Below are 25,256 nucleotides of genomic sequence, written 5' to 3' on the forward strand. Positions count from 1 at the left end.
AGCACTTCCTGCTTCCTGCTTCTTGCTTCCATCTTCCCTGGACTCATGTGGGGAGCACTTCTTGCATGCTTCCATCTTCTATAGACTCATGTGGGGAGCACTTCTTGCATGCTTCCATCTTCCCTGGACTCATGTGGGGAGCACTTCTTGCACACTTCCATCTTCCCTGGACTCATGTGGGGAGCACTTCCTGCACACTTCCATCTTCTTGACACTTGAGAAGAACTTGAAGCTTGTTAGGGTGTCTTAGAACTCAAAACAATTTCCCCTACTGATCTAAAAATGACCTAACTTTCCTGAGATAGTCTTCCAATGAAAAGTCTGTGTCTTGACAAATCATTTGCAGCGGCAGTGTGCGGGACACCCCTGAATGCGGGACACCCCTGAATGCTAGGCCGGATGTGGAGAGGATCTGCTCTAGCTTTCAAGATCCAGCGCTGGGAAAACTTAGATGCGTGCAAAGGAGAATAGGGAAGGAGGGTGTGAGCCCAGTGTTAGTGCTTGAGACTACAGTGCCCTGAGTTCAAAGAGAAGAACCATGTTTTAGGGAAAAGACTGGTGTGTACTAATGAAGACAGGGCATTCCAGGAATAGGGGATGGGTGTTGACTGGCAGATAAAATCACAGAAACTTGAAGTCAGTTCCTAGTTCTGTAGCTAGAGAAATGAACCTGTTTCCGCCTTGTTGAAAATCTAGAAAGTAAAAGAAACCAACTGGGTGTCTGTTTCATGTCGGTTCTAACATGTAAATGTTAACATTTTTAAAATGCATGGCGGAATGTGCAGAGAGTACAGAGTACTTGAGCAAAGGAGACTATTCACTTTATATAAATAGTTTCCTTCACTCTGCCTATTCAATCAGGAGTCGCTCAAACTTCCGTTTATATCGATGGGAATTTGTTTTACCTGTAGATATGAATGGCTCAAACTGGTATGCACCCGTGTGAAGATTCTCACCACTGTGCTATCAGAGGGAGAAGCAGATCTGCGAAGTAATGGCTTTGGCATCGAAGCATTGCAGTTATCTGGTCAAACTGGCCGCCAGACGGCGGTGCTGGGTGACTCACTGTTCACAGCATGCTGGCCATTGTTCTGAGCAGTTCCTTGCAACCTCACAAGTACACGTAATAGGTGCTATCATTATCCCATTTTAAAGATGGAAAAGGGAAGGAATGAACAAACGAAACCCAGTGCTTGCTCAGGTGCCGAGACAGGCAGTTGGTTGAGGCCATCAGACTCCAAGGCACCGTTCTTATCCTCACAGTACTGCCTCTTTGCTTCTATGGGTCATATACTCAGAATGACAAATCATCTCTCTCATGCTGTCTCAAGGGCTGATGATTAGACCCTAGAAAATCAGACTGAGCAAAGCCCCAAGTTGCACAAAGAAATGGTTCTTAACATTTCATGGGCCATCAAGTCTTCTGTAATGGAATAAAATCCATGTGTGTGCCCTAGGAAAACCCATACCTGCTCTCACAAACACGTAAAGATTTAGTTTCATGCTCATGAAATACAGAGTTCTGCCTAAAAAGCATCTCCTGGGTACTCGGGAGTTTTAACTGACTTGAGACTTAGAAGCCCCAAAGCTGTTACGACAACCACACCCCCTTTGGTGCAGCTAGAAATAATACCATTTACAAACTCACTGTAGACATGGACATTGAGACGAGCCCTTTGGAATCTCAGAGGTCTTGCTAACATTATTTGTAGGCAGCTCACAGGTCTGAATCCCTGTACATTTCAAAACCCATCCAGGAAATGAGATTTGTCTTATACAGAGCCGGGTCAGGATTTGTTCAGAGTATTACTGTAGGACACAGGCCCTCTATTTGTGGCTTTGCTTCTGAAGTCATACAAGCCTGAGGAAGGACCACCCAAGATATGGCTATCAGTGATGACGGAAATTCAAATCAAGCCATTGTACCTGAGGGAGACAGTTGGAAGCAGGCCCTCTCTGAACAGATAGACCCTGCTCTTAGCCTCTTGGGCTCTGGTTTGGAGTGTACGCTAATTATTTATCTCTATCCACAAGGAACCTCTCGTGCAAAATCGGGCCAATGATTGCTATTTATCAGTGATGGTTATAAATTACACTGAGCACATGTTCACCAGCACCCTCCTGCTTTGTGCCTTCTCCTTTGTACTTCTAGAATTCTAGGAAGGGACATTACTGTTATTTTTCTAATCATATAGATGGATAAATTTGCATCCATTTGGAATTAATGGTAGTTGAACCAAGAGCCCCACCAGGACTGCCTCAGTCAGAGCCCAACTTCTCCAAACGCTGCCCTTTGTACACACTAGTTGCCTTGGCTGTAGATCTCTACCTGCATTGTGCACGGTGGGGTCCAGCGCTGACTTCCTGTAGATCTCTCCCTGCATTGTGCACGGTGGGGTCCAACACTGACTTCCTGTAGATCTCTACCTGCATTGTGCACGGTGGGGTCCAGCGCTGACTTCCTATAGATCTCTACCTGCATTGTGCACAGTGGGGGTCCAACGCTGACTTCCTATAGATCTCTCCCTGCATTGTGCACGGTGGGGTCCAGCGCTGACTTCCTATTCTTTAGCTACTGAGCTGGGGGTGGACGGCCTTAGTTCTTACGCAGGCTATTATCTATCAACTCTTTCAAATATTCCACGCTAGATTTGGTACCCCCCACTTAAGGTTCAACGGCTGTGGTCGTTTGAATGAGATGTCTTCCATTATCTTGGCCATTGACTATTGGTTCCGGTGGCTGATGCTGGCAGGGGATTCTGTGGAGATGTGGCCTTGCTGGAGGAAGCAAGTCAGTGGAGGCAGGCTTTGAGAGTTTGAAGACTCACGCCATTTTGAATGGACTCTCTCTGTTTCGTGCTTGCTGTTCACGATGTGAGCGCTCAGCCTCCCCCTCCTGCCGCTACGCCTTTGCCATCCTGAACTCTTGTCCTCTGGAACCAAATCAACTATGTCTTCTCTGAGTTTCCTTGGTCATGGGGTTTTAATCACAGCAATAGAGAAGTAACTAATGTAGGTGGTTAGGTCCTTTTGAGTCTAACTCATTTCTCAGTACACTCAGCCAACTCAAGCTTGCACAGGTGTCCAGTTTCCTGAAAAAAGGTCTTGCGGTGTAACTCTAGCTGGACTTGAATTAATGATCATCCTTTCTTAGCTGATATTATATGCAAGCCCTCTGAGAACTGGCTTAGGATCTTACTCAACAGCCCTGACCTCTCTTTCTCCTTTTCCTTGAATGACGGTTGGCCTAGGATGGCTACATTCTACATGGATGCTGTCATATTATCAATGAAAACACTTTGTATTGTGGTCTCCTTCTTTAGCCTCTACACTCCATTTTATCTTTCTGGGATTCTCCTCTCTTCTTGTTGATTGATTAATTGACTGATTTGTGTGTGTGTGTGTGTGTGTGTGTGTGTGTGTGTGTGTGTGTGTGTGTGTATACGAGCTATCATGTGTGATGGTCAGAGGACTGCTTGTGGGAGTTGGTTCTCTCCATTCACCACGTGAGTCCTTGGAGGCCACCATCATTGGTGGCAGGCATCTTTATTTGCTGAGCCATTTCATCAACCATGGGCCTCTCTTCTCTGGCCAGCCTATGCCTGTGATCTTAGGTTTTGGCCATCAGAAGGCCCACCTTCCTGTTCCTGTTTTCTCAGGAAAGGCACTTTTTTTTTGATGGCATCAGAACCGAGCCCACTCTTCCTGTCTTGGAATCTTTTGTGTGTTTTCATTAGCCGTTCTGTGTCATCAGGCAAGCAGAGGAGGTGGTTAGTAGCACTATCCATTCATTCATGACACATTTATCAAGCTCCTATTTAAGATACAGGCAATGCTCTAAGTGCTGGAGTTGCCATGGTGACCAACATAGAACTTCCTCCTGCTTCCCTAGTTTATTGCTTCAGAATGAATCACACAGGCGGAGGTACTTGCAATACAATTTGATAAAGATTCTGAGGCAGTATCAAATATCTTGACAAGACACCAAAGGAGCCACCTACTCCATGTTTGAAAGGCTAAGACAGGTTACCTGCAGGAGGTAACACTGGAATGTGATGGATGCCTAGGGAAAAAAGGCAGGTGAAGAGGTTGGTAGTGAGTGAGAAGGAAAGGGAAGTTGGAAAGGAAATCTGCAGGGTCTGAGGCAGAGTATCTGACCCGCAATGAGTTCAGAATGACAGCATCAGAGTTGAGGTGAAAACAGACAAGCCACTAGAGATAGTATGTAGACTATAGGCTCTGGGGTCACGTCTGCATGTCTGCTGGACACCCTGTGTTTTACAAGCTAATCTCCAACAGCTTGAATGTGTAATAGCAGAAGATGGAGCTGAGGAGTGGAGTGCTCCCATGAGATGATTTATGTGCTTAGAGACTTTTGGTCCTGGTCCATCACGATCCAAGTTATTACAGGGGCTCAAGCATCCAAGTCCCTTCCTCCCCTCGGTAGACTCCCCAAAGCTCAGCACACTCTGGTGTTAACAAGTCCATATCCCTAGCCAACATTGTCTCTGCTGCAGCTACATCCAACTGCTTGGCAAGGCCACTGTTGCCACTAGAAACAAAGCTGGCGCTTGTAGAGTCCCCAGATACCCCACGTGGTGCTGGTGGTTATCCCCATAGGTGCAAATGTCACTGAAGCTCAGTGACATTCAGCTACTTATCACAAGCCACTAGGCTAAAAGTGGCAAGTAGAATTGAGTCTGGACTGATCCCAAAGCTATGGTAACAACACAACAGCTTCTCCTTCTTTGCCACCATTATAGTCTTTTAAAGAACCATATTTCTTATTTCATATCTCACAGTAAGTCATATTTCTTACTGGCATTCTCCTCTTTTCCACATGAATGTTTCTTTAATGGGGTCTTGTGTATCTCAGGCTGACCTTGACTTGCCTAAGTGGCCTAGAATGACCTTGAACTTCTTCTGATCCTGCTGCTTCCACTTCCCAAGTGCTACAACTACAGGCATGCACCACCGTGCGCAGTCTATGTGATACTATGGATGAATGAAACCTAGCACCGTCTACCAACTGATCAACCAGGGCCTTATTGATCCTTGTTTTGAAGATGTTCCCAAAGGTTGGATCAAAGACTTTGGGGGTACATCTCTAAGAGTCTCTCTCCAATGTAGGCATGATTCAATCCAGACATGCTGAACCCTTGTATATGTCAATGAATAAGAGCTTTCCCCATCTGGCTACATCTCCAAAATTTAAGACAACCTCCTATGCCTCATGTTCTTTAAGGAAATAACAATAATTTTTGATGTTGGTTAATACCTTTAAATTCTCCTCAGAGGAACTGGTGACTTCTCATATAGAGATTTTTAGGTAATACTTAGTGTCCTAAATGAGAGCAGCAGGAGAGGTTTTGTGGCACTCTACCCAGGTGTATGTGCACTGTGTGTGTGTGCACTGTGTGTGTGCTCACTGTGTGTGCACTGTGTGTGCACTGTGTGTGTGCTCACTGTGTGTGTGCACTGTGTGTGTACTGTGTGTGCACTGTGTGTGCACTGTTTGTGTGTGCACTGTTTGTGTGCACTGTGTGTGCGCACTGTGTGTGCACTGCGTGTGCTCACTGTGTGTGTGCACTGTGTGTGCATTGTATGTGCACTGTGTGTACGCACTGTTTGTGTGCACTGTGTGTGCACACTGTGTGTGCATTGTATGCACACTGTGTGTGTGCACTGTGTGTGCACTGCGTGTGCTCACTGTGTGTGTGCACTGTGTGTGCACTGTGTGTGCACTGTTTGTGTGCGCACTGTTTGTGTGCACTGTGTGTGCACACTGTGTGTGCATTGTATGTGCACTGTGTGTGTGCACTGTGTGTGCACTGCGTGTGCTCACTGTGTGTGTGCACTGTGTGTGCGCACTGTGTGTGCACTGCGTGTGGTCACTGTGTGTGTGCACTGCGTGTGCGCACTGTGTGTGTGCACTGTTTGTGCACTGTGTGTGTGCACTGTGTGTGCATTGCACGTTGTTTGCTGCTTGCTTTCATTTTTACTTTCATAACCACTTTAATTTAATGTTCAATATCCATGCTAAACAGCCATCTAGTTTTACGACTCTTTGCTCCTCTTTTTGCACCTAGCAACAAGTCTGGTGGATGCCAGCTGTAGAAATGGATGTGTTCACTTGCTAAGGTTCCAGCTCCAGACGCTGGTCTTAATGAATAAATCACCATCCCCTCATTAAATGTCTCTCCATTAGAGGCTTAGCTCTCCCTGCAGTCAGATGGCCCTGGCTCTGCATTCCTGCCGGCACTCTGGACCCTATCACCAATTACCCAGCTCCTTCCAGGCAGCAAATAAAAGAGGCAATTTTCAAATTGTTTCCATTATCACAGAACATTTTCTCAGAAACATCACTTTTTAAAAAGTGGATGCGGAAGCATGGAAATATTTCCAGTTAATACAGTCACAGAATTTTCTAGAAGAAAGCTGGTTTCCATGGTGGCCGCTACATAGTTCCGAGTTAACAGACCCTGCGAATGTATATAACTCTGCCTTTACTAACCAAGTGAAGGAAGGCAAGCCACTCCATCTTCGCCCACGCTCTGCAAGATGTCAATCCTCACAGTTGCTTCAGGGACAGGTCACATGTTACAGGCGGGATGCAACTTTAGCTTAGGAGGTTCAAAAATTATTATCAAGAGAGGTTGGAGAGAGAGCCTCAGGGGTTAAGAGCGTATACTGCTCTTGCAGATGACCTGAGTTTAATTCCTCAAACCCACATTAGGTGACTCAGAACTGCCTGTAACTCCAGCTCAAGGGACCTGACACCTCTGGATTCCATGAGCACCTGCATCTGACTGTCTGTCCTTGGGGTAATTGTGTGTGTGTGTGTGTGTGTGTGTGTGTGTGTTTGCAGGAGCCTCTTTTTCCCATGAAAGACCAGTGCTCAAAGATGGGGCATGACATTGCTTTCCTAAGTGTTTTAGATCTCACCTGTTCTAGTTGTCTCATAAAATGAAAAGCTAGAGAGACTGCAGCTGGCAGGTTTAACTTCACTTAGCCTTCTTCAGTCAGATGGTTGTATTTTCATTACAGAATGATGAAGTGGAATTTGTCCGAACTGGCTATGGGAAGGACATGATCAAAGTTCTCCATATTCAGAGGGATGGAAAATACCACAGCATCAAAGAGGTGGCAGCTTCGGTGCAGTTGACTCTGAGATCCAAAAAGGATTACCTCCATGGCGATAACTCGGACATCATCCCTACAGACACCATCAAGAACACAGTGCACGTGCTGGCGAAGTTCAAAGGGGTAAAATCATTCTTAGATGCTTGCTACTTCTTGATGCAAATTCAGTGCAAGCTTGCGTGGGGGTGGAACTTGCCTTTTTTAAGCTCTCATTTCCTTTTAACCTATTTTTGCATATATGCCATTTTTAAAATTTCCCTTTTTACCCTAAAATTTTCAGGCTTACAGAAAAGCTTGCTCCATTTTATTCATTTAATTTACTTCGTTAGTTAGGAAAAGATGCTCCTGGGCAAATTAACTTGTTACCTCATGTTGGAATAATGGGTAAGTCAAGGTCATGGGAGGATTTCAGACTAAATTTAACACGATTCTCACGAGTTTCTTTACTCTCCATCACTTTTAGAACGTGCATTTGTAGCACAAAATGCCATTGTTGTAGCACTGAAGAGAACATTGATTAGAAGATATCCATACTCCAGGATGTGGGGGTGCAACTTAGGGTGGGAAGGGAGTTTACTTTGGCTCATGGTTTGAGGATATATGGTCCACTGGTTGTCAACTTTCCTAATGCTGCGACCCTTTAATACAATTCCTCCTGTTGTGGTGACCCCAACTATAAGATTATTTCATTGCTACTTCATAACCGTAGTTTTGCTATGGTTATGAGTCTTAGGGTAAATATCTGATATGAGATCGCTAAAGGGGTGGGAGCCTGCAGGTGGAGAATTGCCGCTATATGCCATCATGGTTGGGAAGTGGGTAGTCACGTTGGCACTCAGGGTAGGCAGTTAGTCATATTGCATCTGTAGTAAGGAAGTGGAGAGATGAAAGCTGGGCTCAGCTTGCTTTCACCTTTTTATGCATTCTCTGACCCCAGGAGATGGGATGAGCACACCCACACTCAGGGTGGGTCTTACCACTACGAAATGCTCAAACAGACACACCTAAGGGTTGGCTTTTTCTTTGGGAACACTGCAGCCTATTCGCAAGGCTCATGAAAAGACCCAGTACTACAAACACACAGAGAAAGATTCAGGAATACAGTTACTTTGTGTTTATCCACTGATACCTCCTCTCATGCAAAGCAGGTTTCTCTTAAACACATGACGGGGCAGGTGAGGTGGCTCAGTTAAGAGACCCAGAGGGCCCGGCTTCCACTTCTAGGGCCAACGTGGTGTCTTACAAACCACCTGTGACACACCAGTTCCAGGGTATCCTACATTCTCCACTGGTTACCATGGCACCAGACATGAACATGGTGCACAGACATGCATGCAGGCAAGACACCCATATATGTAAAATAAAAAAATAATCAAAATAATTATAAAATAAAAGTAATAACAGGTTAGAGTGTCCTCGGTGATAGACCCACCTCAGGAACAGTTGAGAAAAACCAGGCTCAGCCTCTTTTATCTCCTTAGATCCTAATTTTGTGTTTCTCTCCTTGGAAGAAACAACTCAACAGGAAAGAGCTGCATGCGTGCTTAGCAATTACTCTTGGTAGTGGATGCCTTTCCTCCCAGCCCTTGGGGACTGATGCAGAAGGATTGCCATGAGTTTCATGTTTGCCTGGGCTAAGCTTCGAGGCTTATCTTAAACAAGCACAACCCAACCAAAAAATACTTGAAGCCAGATACAGAGGTTTATAACCCTCGGAGTTCAAGGTCAGACAGGAGCTGCAGTCAGTGAGCCCCAAACCCAAAATAAATAAAACAAGCAAACCAGCTGAGTCTTTTAAATAAGATGTGTTGATCACGGGTATTTCTCTCTTTCTTTCTTTACAGATCAGAAGCATCGAGACCTTTGCCATGAACATCTGTGAGCACTTCCTCTCCTCTTTTAACCACGTCACTCGAGCCCACGTCTACATGGAAGAGGTCCCCTGGAAGCGCTTTGAAAAGGTTTCATCATTTATGTTCTAGTTTAGTAAAAGAACTTGCTAGCGTGGTTTGTGCTGGAATGTGATTGGCAACAGCTTTGTCCTCCCTTTCAGAATGGAGTCCAGCATGTCCACGCATTCATCCACACCCCCACAGGAACGCACTTCTGCGAGGTGGAGCAGATGAGGAACGGTAAGAAACCAGGTTCTACCATTTATTCTTCAAGAGACAGCAGGTGTCTTTGTTGATGTCATGGTTTGTTTTTGTTTTTGTTTGTTTTGCTGTTGTTGTTTTCAGCCCTAAGCAATTCTTTTTCTTAACGTGGAGGAAAACTTTAAAGAATTTGTAAATCTCTTACGTCTGAGATGGGACTACACCCTCTGACTTTGGATTTTACATTACAAGGTTATCTACTTTTGGCTGAAAGATAACAAATGTAGTAATTCTTTCTAGTACAAAATCTGGAGTTTGGGTGGTGGAAATTGTCTATAACCCAGTTTTGAAGCAAAACCCTGGAAGTGACAGGAATACAAATTTCTATATTTTCTGACCAATGTTTTTGGTACAGTGTCATGATACTGTACCAATGATCCAGTAACCAATATATGAAAGATACTGTATCAATGATCCAGTAACCAATATATGAAATTACTAATGTTTCCCTGACATCTTATTTGCATAATAAAATACTAATAGTACTATAATCTCTTTAAAATGAGTCTCATTTAAAATAACAATGACTATTACATTATTCTATTTAGCAAGGAATTTATAATTTAAAACTAACCAGGAAACATTATTATAACATAGACCTTACTATTTGATCAAGTAATTACTCTGATCAAATAAGGCTCCTAAAGCTGCTGTCCCATTGATTTGTTGAGGTCATGAGAAGCAGAATTAAATAATCCATTCAGATTTGGAGCAAAGAACTTCGAAGCCTAGAGACAAAAATGGTGGCAACACTTCTGTCTCCAGAAGAGACGCCTTAGTGACCATTACGGAGTCAGTGTCAACTCTGAACTTTCCTATTTCTAGTTCCTTTCTACCTTCTTTATCTGTTAATGTTTCTATTTGAATTAAATCTAGATATAGTTAAGGCTGTCTCAGCGTTTGAATAAAATATAATATTGTAAAGTATAAAATTATTATTGTGGAAGAAATTAAAATGTTGTTTTGAACCAAAAGGACAGTTTTGGTCACCAAATGCTTAGTCATGGGAGTGAAATTCTCCTACTGAGCCGTTTTCTACAAAAGCACAGACTTACTCTCACTCCCTGCCTTCTTTTTCCTCAGTCTCAGCCTCTTTTCTCCTTCCCTTCTCTCCTTATGTGCGATTTTAGAGACTTTAAAAAAGGGGAACTCTTTTTTTTTTTTTTTAAATCACAGGCAGCATTCTCCTACTTAATCTACACTGACTACTGTCATGAAATTAGAGTCTAAGCCAGCTCTGCTTAAGTCTGCATATAATTTTAAAATTTTTTAGTAACCACTTTAGGAAACCAAAGAGAAATGAGGAAAAATATTTTTAATAATAGATTTAGCTTAATCCAAAAATGTTATTTATGGATTAAATGCTAAGACATTCTCATTCTTTGAAATATCATGTCTCTAACATGTAGCTTAGCTGTATAAATATCAGGTCTCTAATGTAGCTTAGCTGTATGTGAAGTACAGCTTCAGTCATGTTAGCCATGTTTCAATGTTGGGTAACTGCAGGTGGCTGGAGGCCACCGTATTGGTCAGCATAGCTCCCAATCCATGTTCACAAACGTTTGGGAACTTAGCACGTTCTAGATCCCATTCTTCAACTCCCTTTCAAAGACTAGAAATGACTGGATATCCACCTGAGGAGAGCTGATGAAAATCAAATCCATCTATGGGAAGTGCTGGTGCCATTCATTGACGCTCTACCCACTGAGCAAGCAGGGCTGCACAAAACTCTCCCTAATCTCAGAGAACCTATGGTAGATTTCATGATTGAAGATGGACTTCAACAAATTCATTGCAACATGACCAGCTAGAGACCACAGTGGAGGGATTGAGCAGTATCCTAATGGAACAGAGGTGCCCCAAATACAATTCTTCCCAGGGTAGCCTTAATTAGTTTGACAACAGAAAAGCAGAGGTCTGTAATGGTCAAGTGAGTGAGTATGTGTGTTTGTGTGTGTATGAGTGTATTTGTGTGTGTGTGTGTGTGTGTGTGTGTATGTGTGTGTGTATAAGAGAGAGGGAGGGGAAGGGAGAGGGAGAGGGAGAGGGAGTGGAAGTGTATGTATAAATATGTAAGGTCTTCATCAGACATTCATTTTGAAAGTTTGTTTCTCAGCTCCTCACTCTGTTGGGAGTCTCTAGCATATTTATGGGTTGGGACCTAGCTGGCAGAAGGGAGTGACTAGCTCTTGGTTCTGACCCTGCCCTCCAGTTCCTGGTCGGTTTCCATATGCACAAATCAGCCTCGTGTTCCCTGCACCACAGGCTGCTATGCTATGCTATGCTTTCCTTAGCATCATGGGTGGAAACCCCAAAAACACTGAGCCCAAATAAAGCTTTCCTCCTTTAAGCTGTAGATATGCTCTGTTCAAGATGTGAATGAAGTGTGGAGGACAGGCTGGGAAGGCAGAGAGGAGCGAGTGAGACACCCAGGGATTTGCTGCAGAGATGAAGGGAGGGATGAACAAGGCGAGAGAGGTAGAGATTCACAGACTGGCAGCTTGTTGGAGATACTTTGTGTGGCCTTTGAGATATGTAACCAGTGCTCAAAGGGTTGAGTGGAGCTGGAAGGTGGAAGGGGAAGGACTTGAAGGGGGAAGGACTGAGAGCTAGAGAGAATATACACATGAATAAAGTTTGGAAGCTAAAGATGTCGAATTTTGGAATGTGGATGGAGATAGGTTTGGCGACCATCAACAGATGGATAATAAATGAATGAAGCCCCAGAGACAGAAAAGGGAGGAAAATAGTTCCAGAAAACAGAAATAACATAAAATCTACTGGCCAGGCTCTGCAAAGAAACAAAACTGATGGAATAAATATGTACATATCAGAAGGTAATTTAGTAGATCGGCTTACATGATATGGTCCCAGTGGTCCAACAATTGAAGCCTGTAGTCAGTCGACTAGTCTGTAAGGTTGGGTGTCTTAGCAGTCCAGCCTGGCTCAGAAGGCCTGGAGCGTTCCTGCTGGTCTTCAGTCTATGTTGGAAGCCCCAAGAGCAGGCTTCTGATGCCAGCGCAGGAATGCTTCCGTCACAGGACAGATGCACTCGCCAGCAAGAGTAAAGACAAGCAGGCAAAAGACAGAAGCCTCCACCTCCTGTGCCCTTTTATCTGGGCTGCTTCCAGGATGCACTGCCCACAGTACGGGGTGTCTTCCTGTTTCAAATAATCTGATCAAGAAAGTCTCTCACAGGAATGATTAGTGGCTTGGGTTGTAGTTGTGTCCAGATCTAGTCTAGCTGACAACCAAGACAGTCATCATGTGGCATGAGAAAAGGAGAGATAAGGCGATGAGGCCCTGGGGAACACTTTTTAATTCAAGACCTTGGCAGAAGACTGATCAGAGAGGCAGGAGAAGGAGATATCTAGAGAAAGTGGTGTCAGGGAAATAGAAGAAAATATGTTTTTATTGGGGCAGCAAGAAGCAAAGAGACCCATATGTGATGGCTCAGCACAAGGACTTCTTCTAGAAGCTCAGTTTAGGGGTGAAGGGGGTAAGAGGCAATGCATATTAGTTGTGGGGAAGTTAAACAGAATCCTAGGCCACCTCACTTCCCTACTCCTTATTTTGGGGTTCACCTTGATCATAAATTGTTGGGCAAATATAGGAGATGTAAAGACACTGAAGAAGAAAAGAGGGCAAGACCCCCTCAGATGCAAGTACCAGGTCATAAATGGCCCATAGCAGCAAGACCCCCTCAGACTCACATACCAGGTCATAAACGGCCCATAGCAGCAAGACCCCCTCAGACACACATACCAGGTCATAAACGGCCCATAGCACTTCCCCTGGGGAGATTCCCACAGTCACTCCTGACTGCAGGAGGCCACAAAATGTTGCCTCCAAGCAGAATGGTGTCCAAGCAAAATGGAAATTGATATCTGCCACAAAGGGTTAAGAAATCTTGGTTAAAAGAGGGCTGGAGGGGAACGCCAGAGTTCATAAACATCCGTGGTGATTTCCACAAAGATGTTTTCAGGCAGGGGAGTGGATGCAGACATTACAGTGGTTAAATCCAGGACACTGCTGATGATCAAAGAAAACAGCCTTCTCTTCCTGCCTTCGTCCCAGGAGATAGCATTTACCTGAGTTCTAATCACTGGGCTGGCACTGCTGAGTAGAAAGATCGGCCTCAGAGCAGTTCAAGTCTTTTGTCTCTGTAGATGTCGGCAAAACTTCTGGGTACACATAGACCTGTGGCAGTTGCCCAGAAGTTCCAGTTAACTGATCTGAAGCTCAGGTCACTCTGATATCCTGCAGGGCTGGCAGGGATGGGGTAAAAGGATTGATAGGTAGTAAGTGAATTCAGGTTCCCACGTGCACTGGATGCAAACGTGTGTGCACAGGGCTCGGCATGGGACAGCGTTTCTACTCAGCCCCTCTTCTGAGAGTACAGGTGTACTTTCTCCTTGTGGCAAAGTCCAACTCTTAATTTGCTTATTATCTAAGTACTAAGCTGGAAGGAATTCATGATATCATCATCTTCGTAAGCAATGGAGCACGGGAGAGATGACTCTGAGAGTGGGGAGTGGATCAGAGCTCCAGCCGCGAAGGCATGAGGACTTGGGTTTGGATCCATAACACCCACTGCATTGGATGTTTGTGCATGAAACCTCAACACTTTGGGGGAGAAGACATTTTGATCCCAAGAGTTTTCTGGTCAGCCAGTCTAGTAAAAAACAGTGAGCTTCCAGAAAGACTTTGTCTCAAGGCAATAAGGAGGGGGATATTAGAAGACATTTGGCATCCTGTGCTGGCCACTGTACACTTGCACGAAGGTGCATACGCTCACACACTCACATGCACACACAGCACACACACCAACACACAAAACAAAGAAGAAATGCCCTTGTATCAATCTATACATTCCAACATTTACAGTGAAGGCTGGTGTTATAAGCCCCTGTGGTTTGTTGGGGGCCGATAGAATGGTGAGAATCCTGCCCTTCCCTGACACGTAGTCACCCATGTGAGTCCCCAGGGGTCCTTCCCAAGAGAATGGCTGAGTTTCACCTGGTGGACTCAACTCCTTCCTGTTTTCCTGAACCAAAAGTCTAGGGAAACTGTTGAATCTTGGATGGCATAGGTCCTGATGTTGCTTTAAACCTCACTGTATTGTTCCTTCTTGGTGGGATCCTTTACAGAGACCTCATTATGTTGAAATTTTGAGTATTTAAAAGTCTGCTATTTCCTTGAGAGAGTCAGGAGTCGGAAATTTGGTCAACCCTAGGGTCAAAGGCTGCTCTGCTGTTGGCCACTTCCCATGCCCTGATAGAGAACTAGGCTCTCTGCATACAAGGTACAGCATCAGCTGCTGGTGTGCCATTGGATATTCAGGGTGAACGCTTTGTCTCCTGAGGCTCGGCTAGACCAGAAACTTTGCTGAGCCTGGGCACCACTGTGATGTCTAATCACTAATTTGAATTAAGTTAGTCCCCAAGCCTTTGAGATATTTGAGTTAAAGTTCACAATTATTAAAGCATTCAATGGCTCCCATTCTGACTCTAACTATAAAATACAACAAAGCAAAAACGGCAAGAAACGTGTACCAGCTAGCAGAAGGTGAGAGAGCGGCTGCAGATAAGAGATACTGTATTAGCTATCGGAAAGAAGCCCTCCCGCTTACTGATACGAAGGCTACTGGGAGCCAGAGATAAGAAAGGGTGTGATGTGATCAAAGTCCAGGGCCAGGGCAGGTAGATTTAAGGATAACAAGCTAGGCAAATGGAGGAAGTAAGGGGGGATCAAGAGAGACCTGAGGGGTGATAACCACTTCTAAGACAGCTGCGTTCATCCTTTGATACCAGGACTGCAGCTTTTTGGTTCTTAAGAGAAGTTCTTGACCAATAAACAAGGTCCTAAAATCACCTTGCTCTGTGCCTAGTTGAAGTAAAGCCGAGTTAGCCCTCTGTCTGGTGACATCATCTCTATCACTTCCAGAATCACATAGCCTGGACTTTGAAGGTCCCTGGGGGTGCAGAATGGATCCACAGAGGCAAACACTGACTCAGTGGTTCTCAACCTTCTTAATGATGCGACCCTTTCATACAGTTCATTGTGTTGTGATGACCCAAACCACAAAATTATTTTTGTTGCTGCTTCATGACTATGATTTTGCTACTGTGATGACTCATAATGTGTTGTCTGATGGTCTTAGGTGACCCCTGTAAAAGGTTAAAAAGTTTGTTTGATCCTCCAGAGGTCGAGACCCACTGGTTGAGAACCACTGACTTAGTTGATTTTTGCGTCTAGCTTTTTACCAGTTTGCGGTTTGATAGTAGAATGATTTAATATGGTTCTTAAATATCCTCCTCTTAGCTATTTTTGTCCATTTTTTGGAGGCGTTAACTATGGAAGCAATTATCCTCTTCATGACAGTTCCTCCCCCACCTCAGCTCAGGAAAGCTTTTTTGTGCTTTTTTGACACCTGATGCATAGGTAAGGTTCTGGGCTTGTTTCCTATTAATTTGAAATGAGTTTCTTTCCCTTCAAGAGCTAAACAGTGGATGCATGCTTCTCTGAGAGATAAATCACAATCTGCTGAGTGTGTAGGAGGACCTGAGGCGCTGAAGAGATTATACTCTAGTGATATAAAATGTGAAAGATCTTCCTAGCACTAACCCTCGACCATGGCGGTGCTGGGGAAGGTGGGTACGGCTTCCGGGGCAAGGTCACAGGCAGATGGAGTGCTCTCATGGCATGCTACCCAGATGACACTGCTTCTGGTTGAATTACTTCTTTTGGATCTAAACTGGGATCTTTTGAGAGTGTGTGTGTGGTGGCATATTTTTAGTTGATGGCCCTATGCATTTGAAAGCCTCAGGTTTTTTACCAGTGCTCAGCAGGCTGGGGCACTGCCAACAGAGAAGATTAAAAAAGCACTCTGATTTCATCCAGTCTGTCTCATGTGTGCCAAGGAGGAAAAAAAATGCTCTCCACATTCAAAGAGGATAGTTTTTGTACCCTCCAGAGTGAGGAGGGTACAGAGCAGTCGGCTTCCACGCGGACAAAACTGGTAGTAGTTAATCGTCCGTGGGAACAGAAGGCATTTACTCTGTGGGACTCAGGTGCCAAAGCACATTTGAAAGTACAGGGCCTTTCATTTGTTTCCAGAGTGTAGTGAGAGCGAGTCATCTCAAGACGGCCAGCCAGGGTCGAGATGAGTTACTCCAGGGCTGATGGGACACAGGCTGAAGGCCTTTGGCTTCAGAGTGCATTGAGCCTGTGGGGCTCAGCACTGACAGGTGGTTAGTGTGGGTGTGGAAAAGCCAGCTGTAGCGAGGTCACCATGGAGACTTTCACAGTGCATTCCGGACACAGCGGCTAGTCTATGAAACCCTCATGTATGTTACCTTTAGAAACACGTCAACTCCCAAAAGCAGGCTACCATCTCCATTCTAACCATGAGAAAATCAAGATGGGAAGAGGGGAAGTGACTCCTCCAGAGGCATGTTGCGATGGAGACGGAGAACGCTGTGGTAGGGAAGGCACTAGGACTTGATCTGAGGGGTCTTTGAATGCCAAAGCTGGGGATTCTAGATATACAACACTACAGGGCAGCGTCTTTATGAATAAGATTATGGGAGGAGCCAAAGCTTGGTGAGCAAAGTCGATGCTGGGGACCAAAGCCAGATGCATTGGAGAAGATGGAGACGGAGCCTTTAGCCTCTTTTCCCTTCTCACTCACCTTTGAGGGATTCTACTATTTCTTTTAGTTCTGTTTTAGGGCTGTTTTCTGTTTCATTTGGAGTGGGGTGTTTTTTTCCAGAAGGAGATATTGGGGAAAGCATTTTAGATTACATGACTTTGTATGCAATGCAATGATCGGAGTTACTTTTTAACTGGCAAAGTCATAGGAAATTTGTTCGTTTAAAGATTTATTTTTACCCTTTTAAAATTATGTCTCTGTGTTAAGTATGTGCACATGAGGTGCCCACAGAGGCCAGAGGCATCAGACCCTGCGGGGCTGCAGTTACAGGTGTTTGTGAGCCACCCACGAGGGTTTTGGGAACTGAACTTGTGTCCTCTGTGAGGACAATGGCTGTTCTTAGCTGCTGAGCTATCTCTTAGTCCCTGTAAATTTTTGCGGAACACCACACTTTCAAGATGCACAGGAGCCATTTTAGAAAGTGATGCTCCACAATTCGGTAGATGCAGGAGATGCTTTTCGAAGGCTGAGCTCCCCAAAGCTCACGGCGGATGGGAGGTCGCAACGCTCTGCGCTCCTGGGAAGCCCTTCTGAAGTATTGAGAAGAGACAAAGGGAGCTTCAGGAAGGAGACGCGCTGCACAGATGGAGAATGATCTAAAAGAAGGGCAGAAAATCACAGAATCTCATGGTGTGGCTGAATTTAGACCTCACCTCCGCCCATTTCTAACCGTGTGAGGATGGGTGCAGAAATGAAAGTCTCCCGCACAGCGATATTTAGAGACTGGAGACTGCTGAGGACTAACTAAGAAAATGCCATTGGAGCGGCATCAGCCAAAAGCATGCTTACAAACTGGATGTTTTCAGCCCATTTCCTCTCCTTTGCTACCTAGAGTATGAGAAACAGGTGGGGTGTGTGTCGGGGGTGGGGTGGGCAAACAGTAACCCGGGTGGACGTCAGCTCTCTAGGCGAGAAAGGGACTCTATTGCAACGTTGTTGCCCCTTGACATAAGTCACCCTTATGCTTCTCTACTCAACAGATACCTACTGCGGGCTCTGCTGTTCTCTTGGGTTTGAAACCCACTGTGGTTACATATTGGTGATTTGGCACCAGTGTCTTTCTACATTTAGAATGCAGGCTGAGAATGCACTTGTGGCGGCAGAGCAGCTACCTAGCATGCAGAAGAACCTGTGTCGTTCTGTACCTGCCACAGAAAGAAAAAGCACAAAATATAAAGTTAGACAACCCGGGCCAGATGAAGGCATTCAGGGACTGCCGGCATCTTCCTACTAGGTTTTCTTCAAGTGCAGCATCCAGTGAGGACTTCTGGAAGCTAAATCTTTCTGTCATGCCAGTTTATCTGAGGACATTCTATACAGAGCCCTTTATTTAATCAGAACCTTCCGAATCAGCAGATCTACCGCTAGTCTCTGGCCATTGCGTTCTCTGATTTGTTTGTGTAGCTTTGAAAATGTCAGAATAGAGGTATTGCTTATCTGGGTCTGGAGTGAGTCACAGCAACCAAGGCCACACAGGTAGTAAGAGGAACCATGGGATTTTAAGAGTTTTGATGGTACCTACTGACCCTTCTTGCTATAAAACCCCATATGTAGCCCAGGCTGGTTTCTAACTTTCAGTGTTTGTTCTGTCTTACCCTCCCAAGCATTGATATCATAAAGGTGGGCTTCCATGCCTGGCCCTTGAGTTTTAATTGTGGACTGTGAATTATATACTCCTTTTACTAAGGCCACAGAGTGATGTCCAGGTACTATGACTTTTGACTTTTCAACTAGACAGGCCATGAAGGATGGGACTTGTCAGGACCAACTTACAGACTGAAGAGAAGTAGCTTTAGGCATCCTGCTTTCAGACTTTGTGGTTTTTTTTCAATGGCTCCCTAACCGTCCTCTGTCTGCAGGAGCCTGTACATACAAATCGGGTCATAGGAATTTGCGTTACTGAATTTTTGTGGTTCCTCAGCTTTCTAAGCTCTAAGGAGTCCAGCCCAGCTCCCATACCTTGTGATGGCTTGTTCAGGCTCTCTCACTCATGCTCAAGGAGGAGTTCGCGTCTTTTGGGAGCAGCGGGTTGCCTCAGGACTCTGCCTGGCTTTTGCTTCAGCTGCCACATCTCCTAGGAAGAAAGTCCCTTCTTGTAGCCTAGCCTGGGCTTTCCCAGTGTGTCAGTGTGATGTCCTACCCAGGTCCCACGATGCTGCTAAAGCTACAGTTTGTTCAAAATGTGAAGAGCCTCCTCTTCCCTAACTCTGTGCAAATCCGCATCTCGTGGGTCCTTGTGCTGGTAAGGGCCGCGGAGGATGCAGGGTAAGCCAGCGTTGCATGAAGGGAAGGGGATCCGCGCCTTCCTCCCAGAGCGGAGAGCAAGCCCAGGTCTGCTCCCTCCCCCTCTGCTCACCTCTCCTTAGCGACCAGTCTGGTGTCTTGATTGAGTCTGTGCCTGCCTGTTTTGTCAGTCTGTCTGTCCTGTCCCCAACAAGGGACTTTTGCTCCATTTCATTAAACAAGAGTGTGACACAGAATGTGTGGCGTGCGGAAGGAACGAGGGGTGCTTTTAGGAACTCTTTGATGGAGGTTTATAGGGACTGACACTCTACTGAACCCAGCTGACCCAGACACAACGTTACCGGGCCGTTCCGCATGCTGCCTTCGGTATCTACTGCTAAGGGTTATTTCATAAGAATGCTTTTACACTGTTTGCTGTTTATAGCAAGTGATTGTCATTGTGCGTGCGCGCGCGCACGCGCGAACACACACACACACACACACACACACACACACACACACACACACTGCTTTCTGGGTTAGGGGCACGGACCTAATTTCAGATTAAAGCTATACATTAGGTTAAATTGTAGAATTCAATTGTGTGGGAAATTCAAGGCAAGTAAGAGTGGTTGTTACTCTTTCTTTTAGAGGCAGGCTAAACAAACAGGCTGTGTACACAGTAGGATAGCTGACTTAAGGTTTAAGTAACCTCAAGGTACATTTATTAACTCTGGCTCTGAGGCCCAGTAAAACTTCTAGTTTCTTAGAGCATAAGAGATTTTTAATAATATGAAATTGCCACAGGCATTGAGCTAGCATTACTTGGCAGTCCAGGAAGCAGCATCCGCTAAACGTATTCATCGCCTTCCACCACTCATTCCCTTATAAGGGGAGAGAGAAAATGATACATCATCTTCTTCCTAGTGTCTACCCCTTCTTCAACCTCTGATACCCACGGAGCAGCTTCAGTCAAGCCAGAAGTCTCTATGCATATTGAGTATACAGACCAGTGCCTGGACCCACAGCCTCCTCATGCCACTCTGTACTCTCAGACAGGTCCACCCACGACTCCCTAATGAGATTGTCTGGTCTTGGCTGAGCTTCTTATACCCACCAGGGCATCAAGATGTTCTCGGGGTAGAGTGGCATGACCGGCCACTGTAGATCCACTAGAGGCCATATTGCAGGAAAGGAACCCCAGTGTCAGAGAGAAGACACTCTCCTGCAGGTTCCATCGACTCCTATCAGACTACTGGGTGAATGGCTGGCATCTTGGCACCGTACAAGATGGCTTGCCTGAGACACCTTGGCAGGTACCGGGAGGAAGTTGTCTCAGCATAGATCAATATATTCTTGACCCTTCTATTGAGAGGGCAGAGAGCCTGGCAATGCCCAAAGACGAGTGATCAGTAGAGACCTTACTCTGCTTACAACCCCTCTCCCCTACCTGTCTGTCTGACACAGAACCTCCCGTCATTCACTCTGGAATCAAAGACCTCAAGGTCTTGAAAACAACCCAGTCTGGATTTGAAGGGTTCATCAAGGACCAGTTCACTACTCTTCCTGAAGTGAAAGACCGATGCTTCGCCACTCAAGTGTACTGCAAGTGGCGCTACCAGAGACGGGACGTGGACTTTGAGGCTATCTGGTATGGTTGGCGAGCAACTGCTAGGACCTAAAACTGGGGCGGGTCAAAGGGATCCTGGAGCAAAAAGGAAGCTTAGAGGCCTGTCAACTCAAATTCCAGATTCTTTGGAACTGCCCCTGGTGTGTGTGTATGTGTGTGTGTGTGTGTGTGTGTGTGTGTGTGTGTACACAAGCACTTTGGATGCACATGCATGTGGAGGCCAGAGAAAAACTCCACATGGTGTTTCTCACGAGTTATCCCCCTTATTTTTTTGTGACCAGCTTCTTACTGGGACCTGGGATTTGTTTATCCAGCTAGGCTAGCTTGCTAGGCCAGGATCTGCTTGTGTTCTCCGTGGTAACATTAAACAGGCAGCATAATGTGCAGCTCTTAATGCGGGTGATGGAGATGGAACTTAGGTCCCCATGCTCACATGGCAAGCTAACTTCGCAGCCCCTCTTTCCAAATTATATCAGTGGTCTCAGACATAAGTGCACAATGGAATTACTCGAGATGTTGTTAAAATAGAGGTCACTGTGCTCACTCCTGGGCCCACTCGTGGGCTGCTGAGAGAACTGTATCTCTAACAACACCCCAAGTGACTCTTCTGCAGCTGGACTCCTTCAAAGGAGGGTAATACCTAGCCGTTCAGCAATGTGAAGGGGCTTGAACTGAGGTTCCCCACCCCTCCCAGTTTGTGAGGGACTGTCTTAGTTTCAATACTGAAATTTCCAGGTCCCAGAGAACCCCGTGATTCTGGACAAATGGTCACCCAAGGCTAAGCTCCAAGTTCTCTGATACTCATAGAAGCATTTTGTAAATGGGCTGAGGAGAGAGCTCATTTATAGAACATTTGCATTACAAGCATGAGGATCTGCACTTGAGCCCCAGAACTCACACATAAAAGCCAGGCATGATGGTGTCTACTTAGCCAGCAGTGGGAAGATGGAGCCAGGCAGGTCCCTGCAGCTCATGGGACAGCCAGTCTGGCTTAGTAGCAAAGCCCAGGTAAACATCAGAAACCTGGTCTTAAAAAATAAAATCTGGAGAGCAACTGACAGAGGCAAGTTGACCTCTGTGCAACACAGACCCATACACATACACCCACACCCACACCCACACCCACACACCCACCCACACGCGCACGCGCGCACACACACACACACACACACACACACACACGAATACACATACATGTGCCTGCACACACACACATGTGCCTGCACTGGCATGTACACACACACACACACACACACACACACACACAGAGTAAATGACAAATGCGTAAGCCATGTAAAGTGTGACTTTTATCACAACTCTGACAAGGAACAGTTGCCTTCTGAACTCTGATCTATGGAGATTGAATTCCTTTGCTGAAATGCTAATTGTTAACATCTCCACCCTGGGATGAGCTGGGATCTGTTCCTCCCTTACAATGCGAGAGGCTTTTAAATGGAACCTCAACCAGGGCCCCTTTTCCTTGGTTATTTCAAGTGCTCTCCCTGGGAGCTGGAGCCTGATGCACGGGTATTGAGAGAATCATCACACAGAGGGCACCAGGCAGGGGAGAGCGGAGGCCTCCCAAAGACAAAGGCTCGGAGGGGACTGCTTAACTTCTGAGCTCACATCTCTCATCTCCAAATTGAAGCTTCTGTGGTTTTAATCACACAAGTGATTAAGTGTTTGACTTAAGCCCCTGAGGAGGGAGTTCAGGGATGCAGCCAGGAGCAGCAGAGGGTCTGTGTTTGGGAGTCATTCTTAACTTGTTTGCATGCATGGTAGAAGATTAATGCTGAAATCCTTTGGGGCCAAGTATTACTATGAGAAGAGGTAGCTGCTTAGTGCTTGTTTAATGCATGTTGGTGTGTGTGTATGTGTGTGTGTGTGTGTGTGTGTGTGTGTGTGAGAGAGAGAGAGAGAGAGAGAGAGAGAAAGAGAGAGAGAGAGAGAACAGTGGGAAGGGATATGAAGTAGATTCTGCTTGTTTTCATTTTAGCATTACAGAATAAAAATCCTTCCTAAAAATCATCCATAAATTGGTTTTCTGGCCACTCCTACTTTTTAGCTTTATAATGCATTCCTAACAAATCACATGAGCTCCCCCAATCTCTACCTCTGTGTCTTAGGGGTGCTGTCCGGGACATTGTCCTGCAGAAGTTTGCTGGGCCCTATGACAAAGGCGAATACTCCCCTTCTGTGCAGAAGACCCTCTATGACATCCAAGTGCTGTCCCTGAGCCAACTCCCTGAGGTAGGCTTTGTCACTTTGTCACTTGGGAGGACAGAGAGGAACTGTGTCTCCTGTCAGCTCTGAGGAAGAGTTGAGTGTTAAAATAGAAGAGTGGAAGACACTTGAGAAGTGACATCTGTTGTTGTTCAAAAGCTTGTTATAGCAAGTGAGAAGACAGCAGAACATGGGAAAATCTGTTCAACCTAAAAACACGGGCCACTGCCGCACTGCTGCAGTTTTGTTGCAAACTCCTCTGAGTTCCTTCAACCTACCACAGACTTAAACTTCAACTTCAGACCACTCCTAAGCCTTGATAGAGAGATAACTAGACACAGGTTCTCAACCTACTGTAGATTAAACTTCAACTTCAGACCACACTCCTAAGCCTTGACAGAGAGATAACTAGACACAGGTTCTCAACCTACCACAGACTTAAACTTCAACCTCAGACCACTCGTAAGCCTTGATAGAGAGATAACTAGATACAGGTTGTATGTTTCAAAGTGTAAATGATAGGTGTAGAGAGATTCAATCCATCTTCCCATCCTTCTTTCCACCCATCCACCTACCCACCCATCCACCTACCCGTCCACCTACCCACCCATCCACCTACCCATCCACCTACCCACCCATCCACCTACCCACCCATCCACCTACCCACCCATCCACCTACCCACCCATCCACCTACCCATCCACCTACCCACCCATCCACCTACCCACCCATCCACCTACCCATCCACCTACCCACCCATCCACCTACCCACCCATCCACCTACCAACTCACCTACTTACCCACCCACCTACTAACCCATCCACCTACCCATCCACCTACTCACCCACCCACCGATCCACCTACCCATCCACTTACCCATCCATCCACCTACCCACCCATCCACCTACCCATCCACCTACCCACTTATCCACCTACCCACCCATCCACCTACCCATCCACCTACCCATCCATCCACCTACCCACCGATCCACCTACCCACCCATCCACCTACCCATCCACCTACCCACTTATCCACCTACCCACCTATCCACCTACCCATCCACCTACCCACCCATCCACCTACCCACCCATCCACCTACCAACTCACCTACTTACCCACCCACCTACTAACACATCCACCTACCCATCCACCTACCCACCCACCCACCGATCCACCTACCCATCCACCTACCCATCCATCCACCTACCCACCGATCCACCTACCCACAGATCCACCTACCCACCCATCCATCTACCCATCCACCCATCCATCCACTTATTTATCTATTGTGTCACTGGCAGGACCCATGGAATACAAAGATAACCTAGATATGGTCTCTACCCTCAAATATTCCATCATTATGTGAACAGAGAAAACAAGTAAAAAATTTAAAAGATCAATAATAGGTTATTATGTGAATATGGGGGCAGTCTCACTGAGGTATAAGAGGGGTCAGTAGCTAGATTTTCTAGGAGAGGAGAATGCTGAATGTTCCAGAATGATAGGGGTAGTCTGGGTTTATACTCAAGGGCTAGGGGACAGGAGATAAACATGACACAGGCATTTACTGTTAAGGGCCAACCACATGTGACATGCTAGGAAGGAAGCATTTTCCTGTGTGGTAGAAGGTGGAAATGGGTCAAGAGGACATCTGTAGGCTTATTTATCATCTGTGCTTTATTCTGGGCCACTGGGGGTCACTTAGTATAGCAAAGTATAGCGTGGTAAGATTTGCATCGTTCTAGAGTGATCACAGGTAGCAGGATGATAAAAAGTCACAATGGACCACAGGCTAGGAGACTTGTGGAATGACGTTACACAGGTGCGGCCAAGGCAGCATGGGCCAAGGCTATGCTGAATTAAGAGATGCATTGCCTGGACCAGCCTGACTTCTCCTTCTTGGTTAGCACCGTAGCATCCTTCTTTCTGCTTCCTCTGCTTGTGCCTACCTCCACTGGGTAGAGCTGGTAAAACTAAGCTGATAAGCCCTTCAGGTGCCTATAGCTCTGCCAGAATTTTTCTCCCAGGATTCTGGAAACTCTTTTTAGAACCTGGGCACATCTCTACTAGAGATCTGTTCTGTGGGAGAAGGGTCATTTCATGAGGCAGCACATTCTTAGGCCTACAAGTGGACTGGAGAAATGGATATGGCTTGACACACAAAGAGAAT

The 25,256-nt window shown here is 45.8% G+C and overlaps 2 protein-coding genes across 2 annotated transcripts in view; one reads left to right on the top strand and one right to left on the bottom strand.

The window, feature by feature from the left end:
• The window catches only part of Dnase2b (deoxyribonuclease 2 beta), a 38,644-nt gene extending 26,264 nt beyond the window's left edge, over nucleotides 1-12,380 (bottom strand). The window contains exon 1 of the mRNA XM_031376189.1: nucleotides 12,156-12,380. The gene's annotated coding sequence lies outside the window, so the exon portion shown is untranslated. The remainder of the gene's footprint in view (nucleotides 1-12,155) is intronic.
• Nucleotides 1-25,256, top strand: part of LOC116094386 (uricase) — a 38,529-nt gene that overhangs the window by 9,705 nt on the left and 3,568 nt on the right. Inside the window, exons 2-6 of the mRNA XM_031376190.1 lie at nucleotides 7,048-7,266; nucleotides 8,988-9,104; nucleotides 9,197-9,275; nucleotides 20,701-20,884; nucleotides 22,990-23,113. Coding sequence (XP_031232050.1) covers nucleotides 7,048-7,266; nucleotides 8,988-9,104; nucleotides 9,197-9,275; nucleotides 20,701-20,884; nucleotides 22,990-23,113 — 723 coding nt within the window. The remainder of the gene's footprint in view (nucleotides 1-7,047; nucleotides 7,267-8,987; nucleotides 9,105-9,196; nucleotides 9,276-20,700; nucleotides 20,885-22,989; nucleotides 23,114-25,256) is intronic.

The sequence above is a fragment of the Mastomys coucha genome, unplaced genomic scaffold (genome assembly GCF_008632895.1).
Source record: "Mastomys coucha isolate ucsf_1 unplaced genomic scaffold, UCSF_Mcou_1 pScaffold16, whole genome shotgun sequence".
NCBI lineage: Eukaryota > Metazoa > Chordata > Mammalia > Rodentia > Muridae > Mastomys > Mastomys coucha.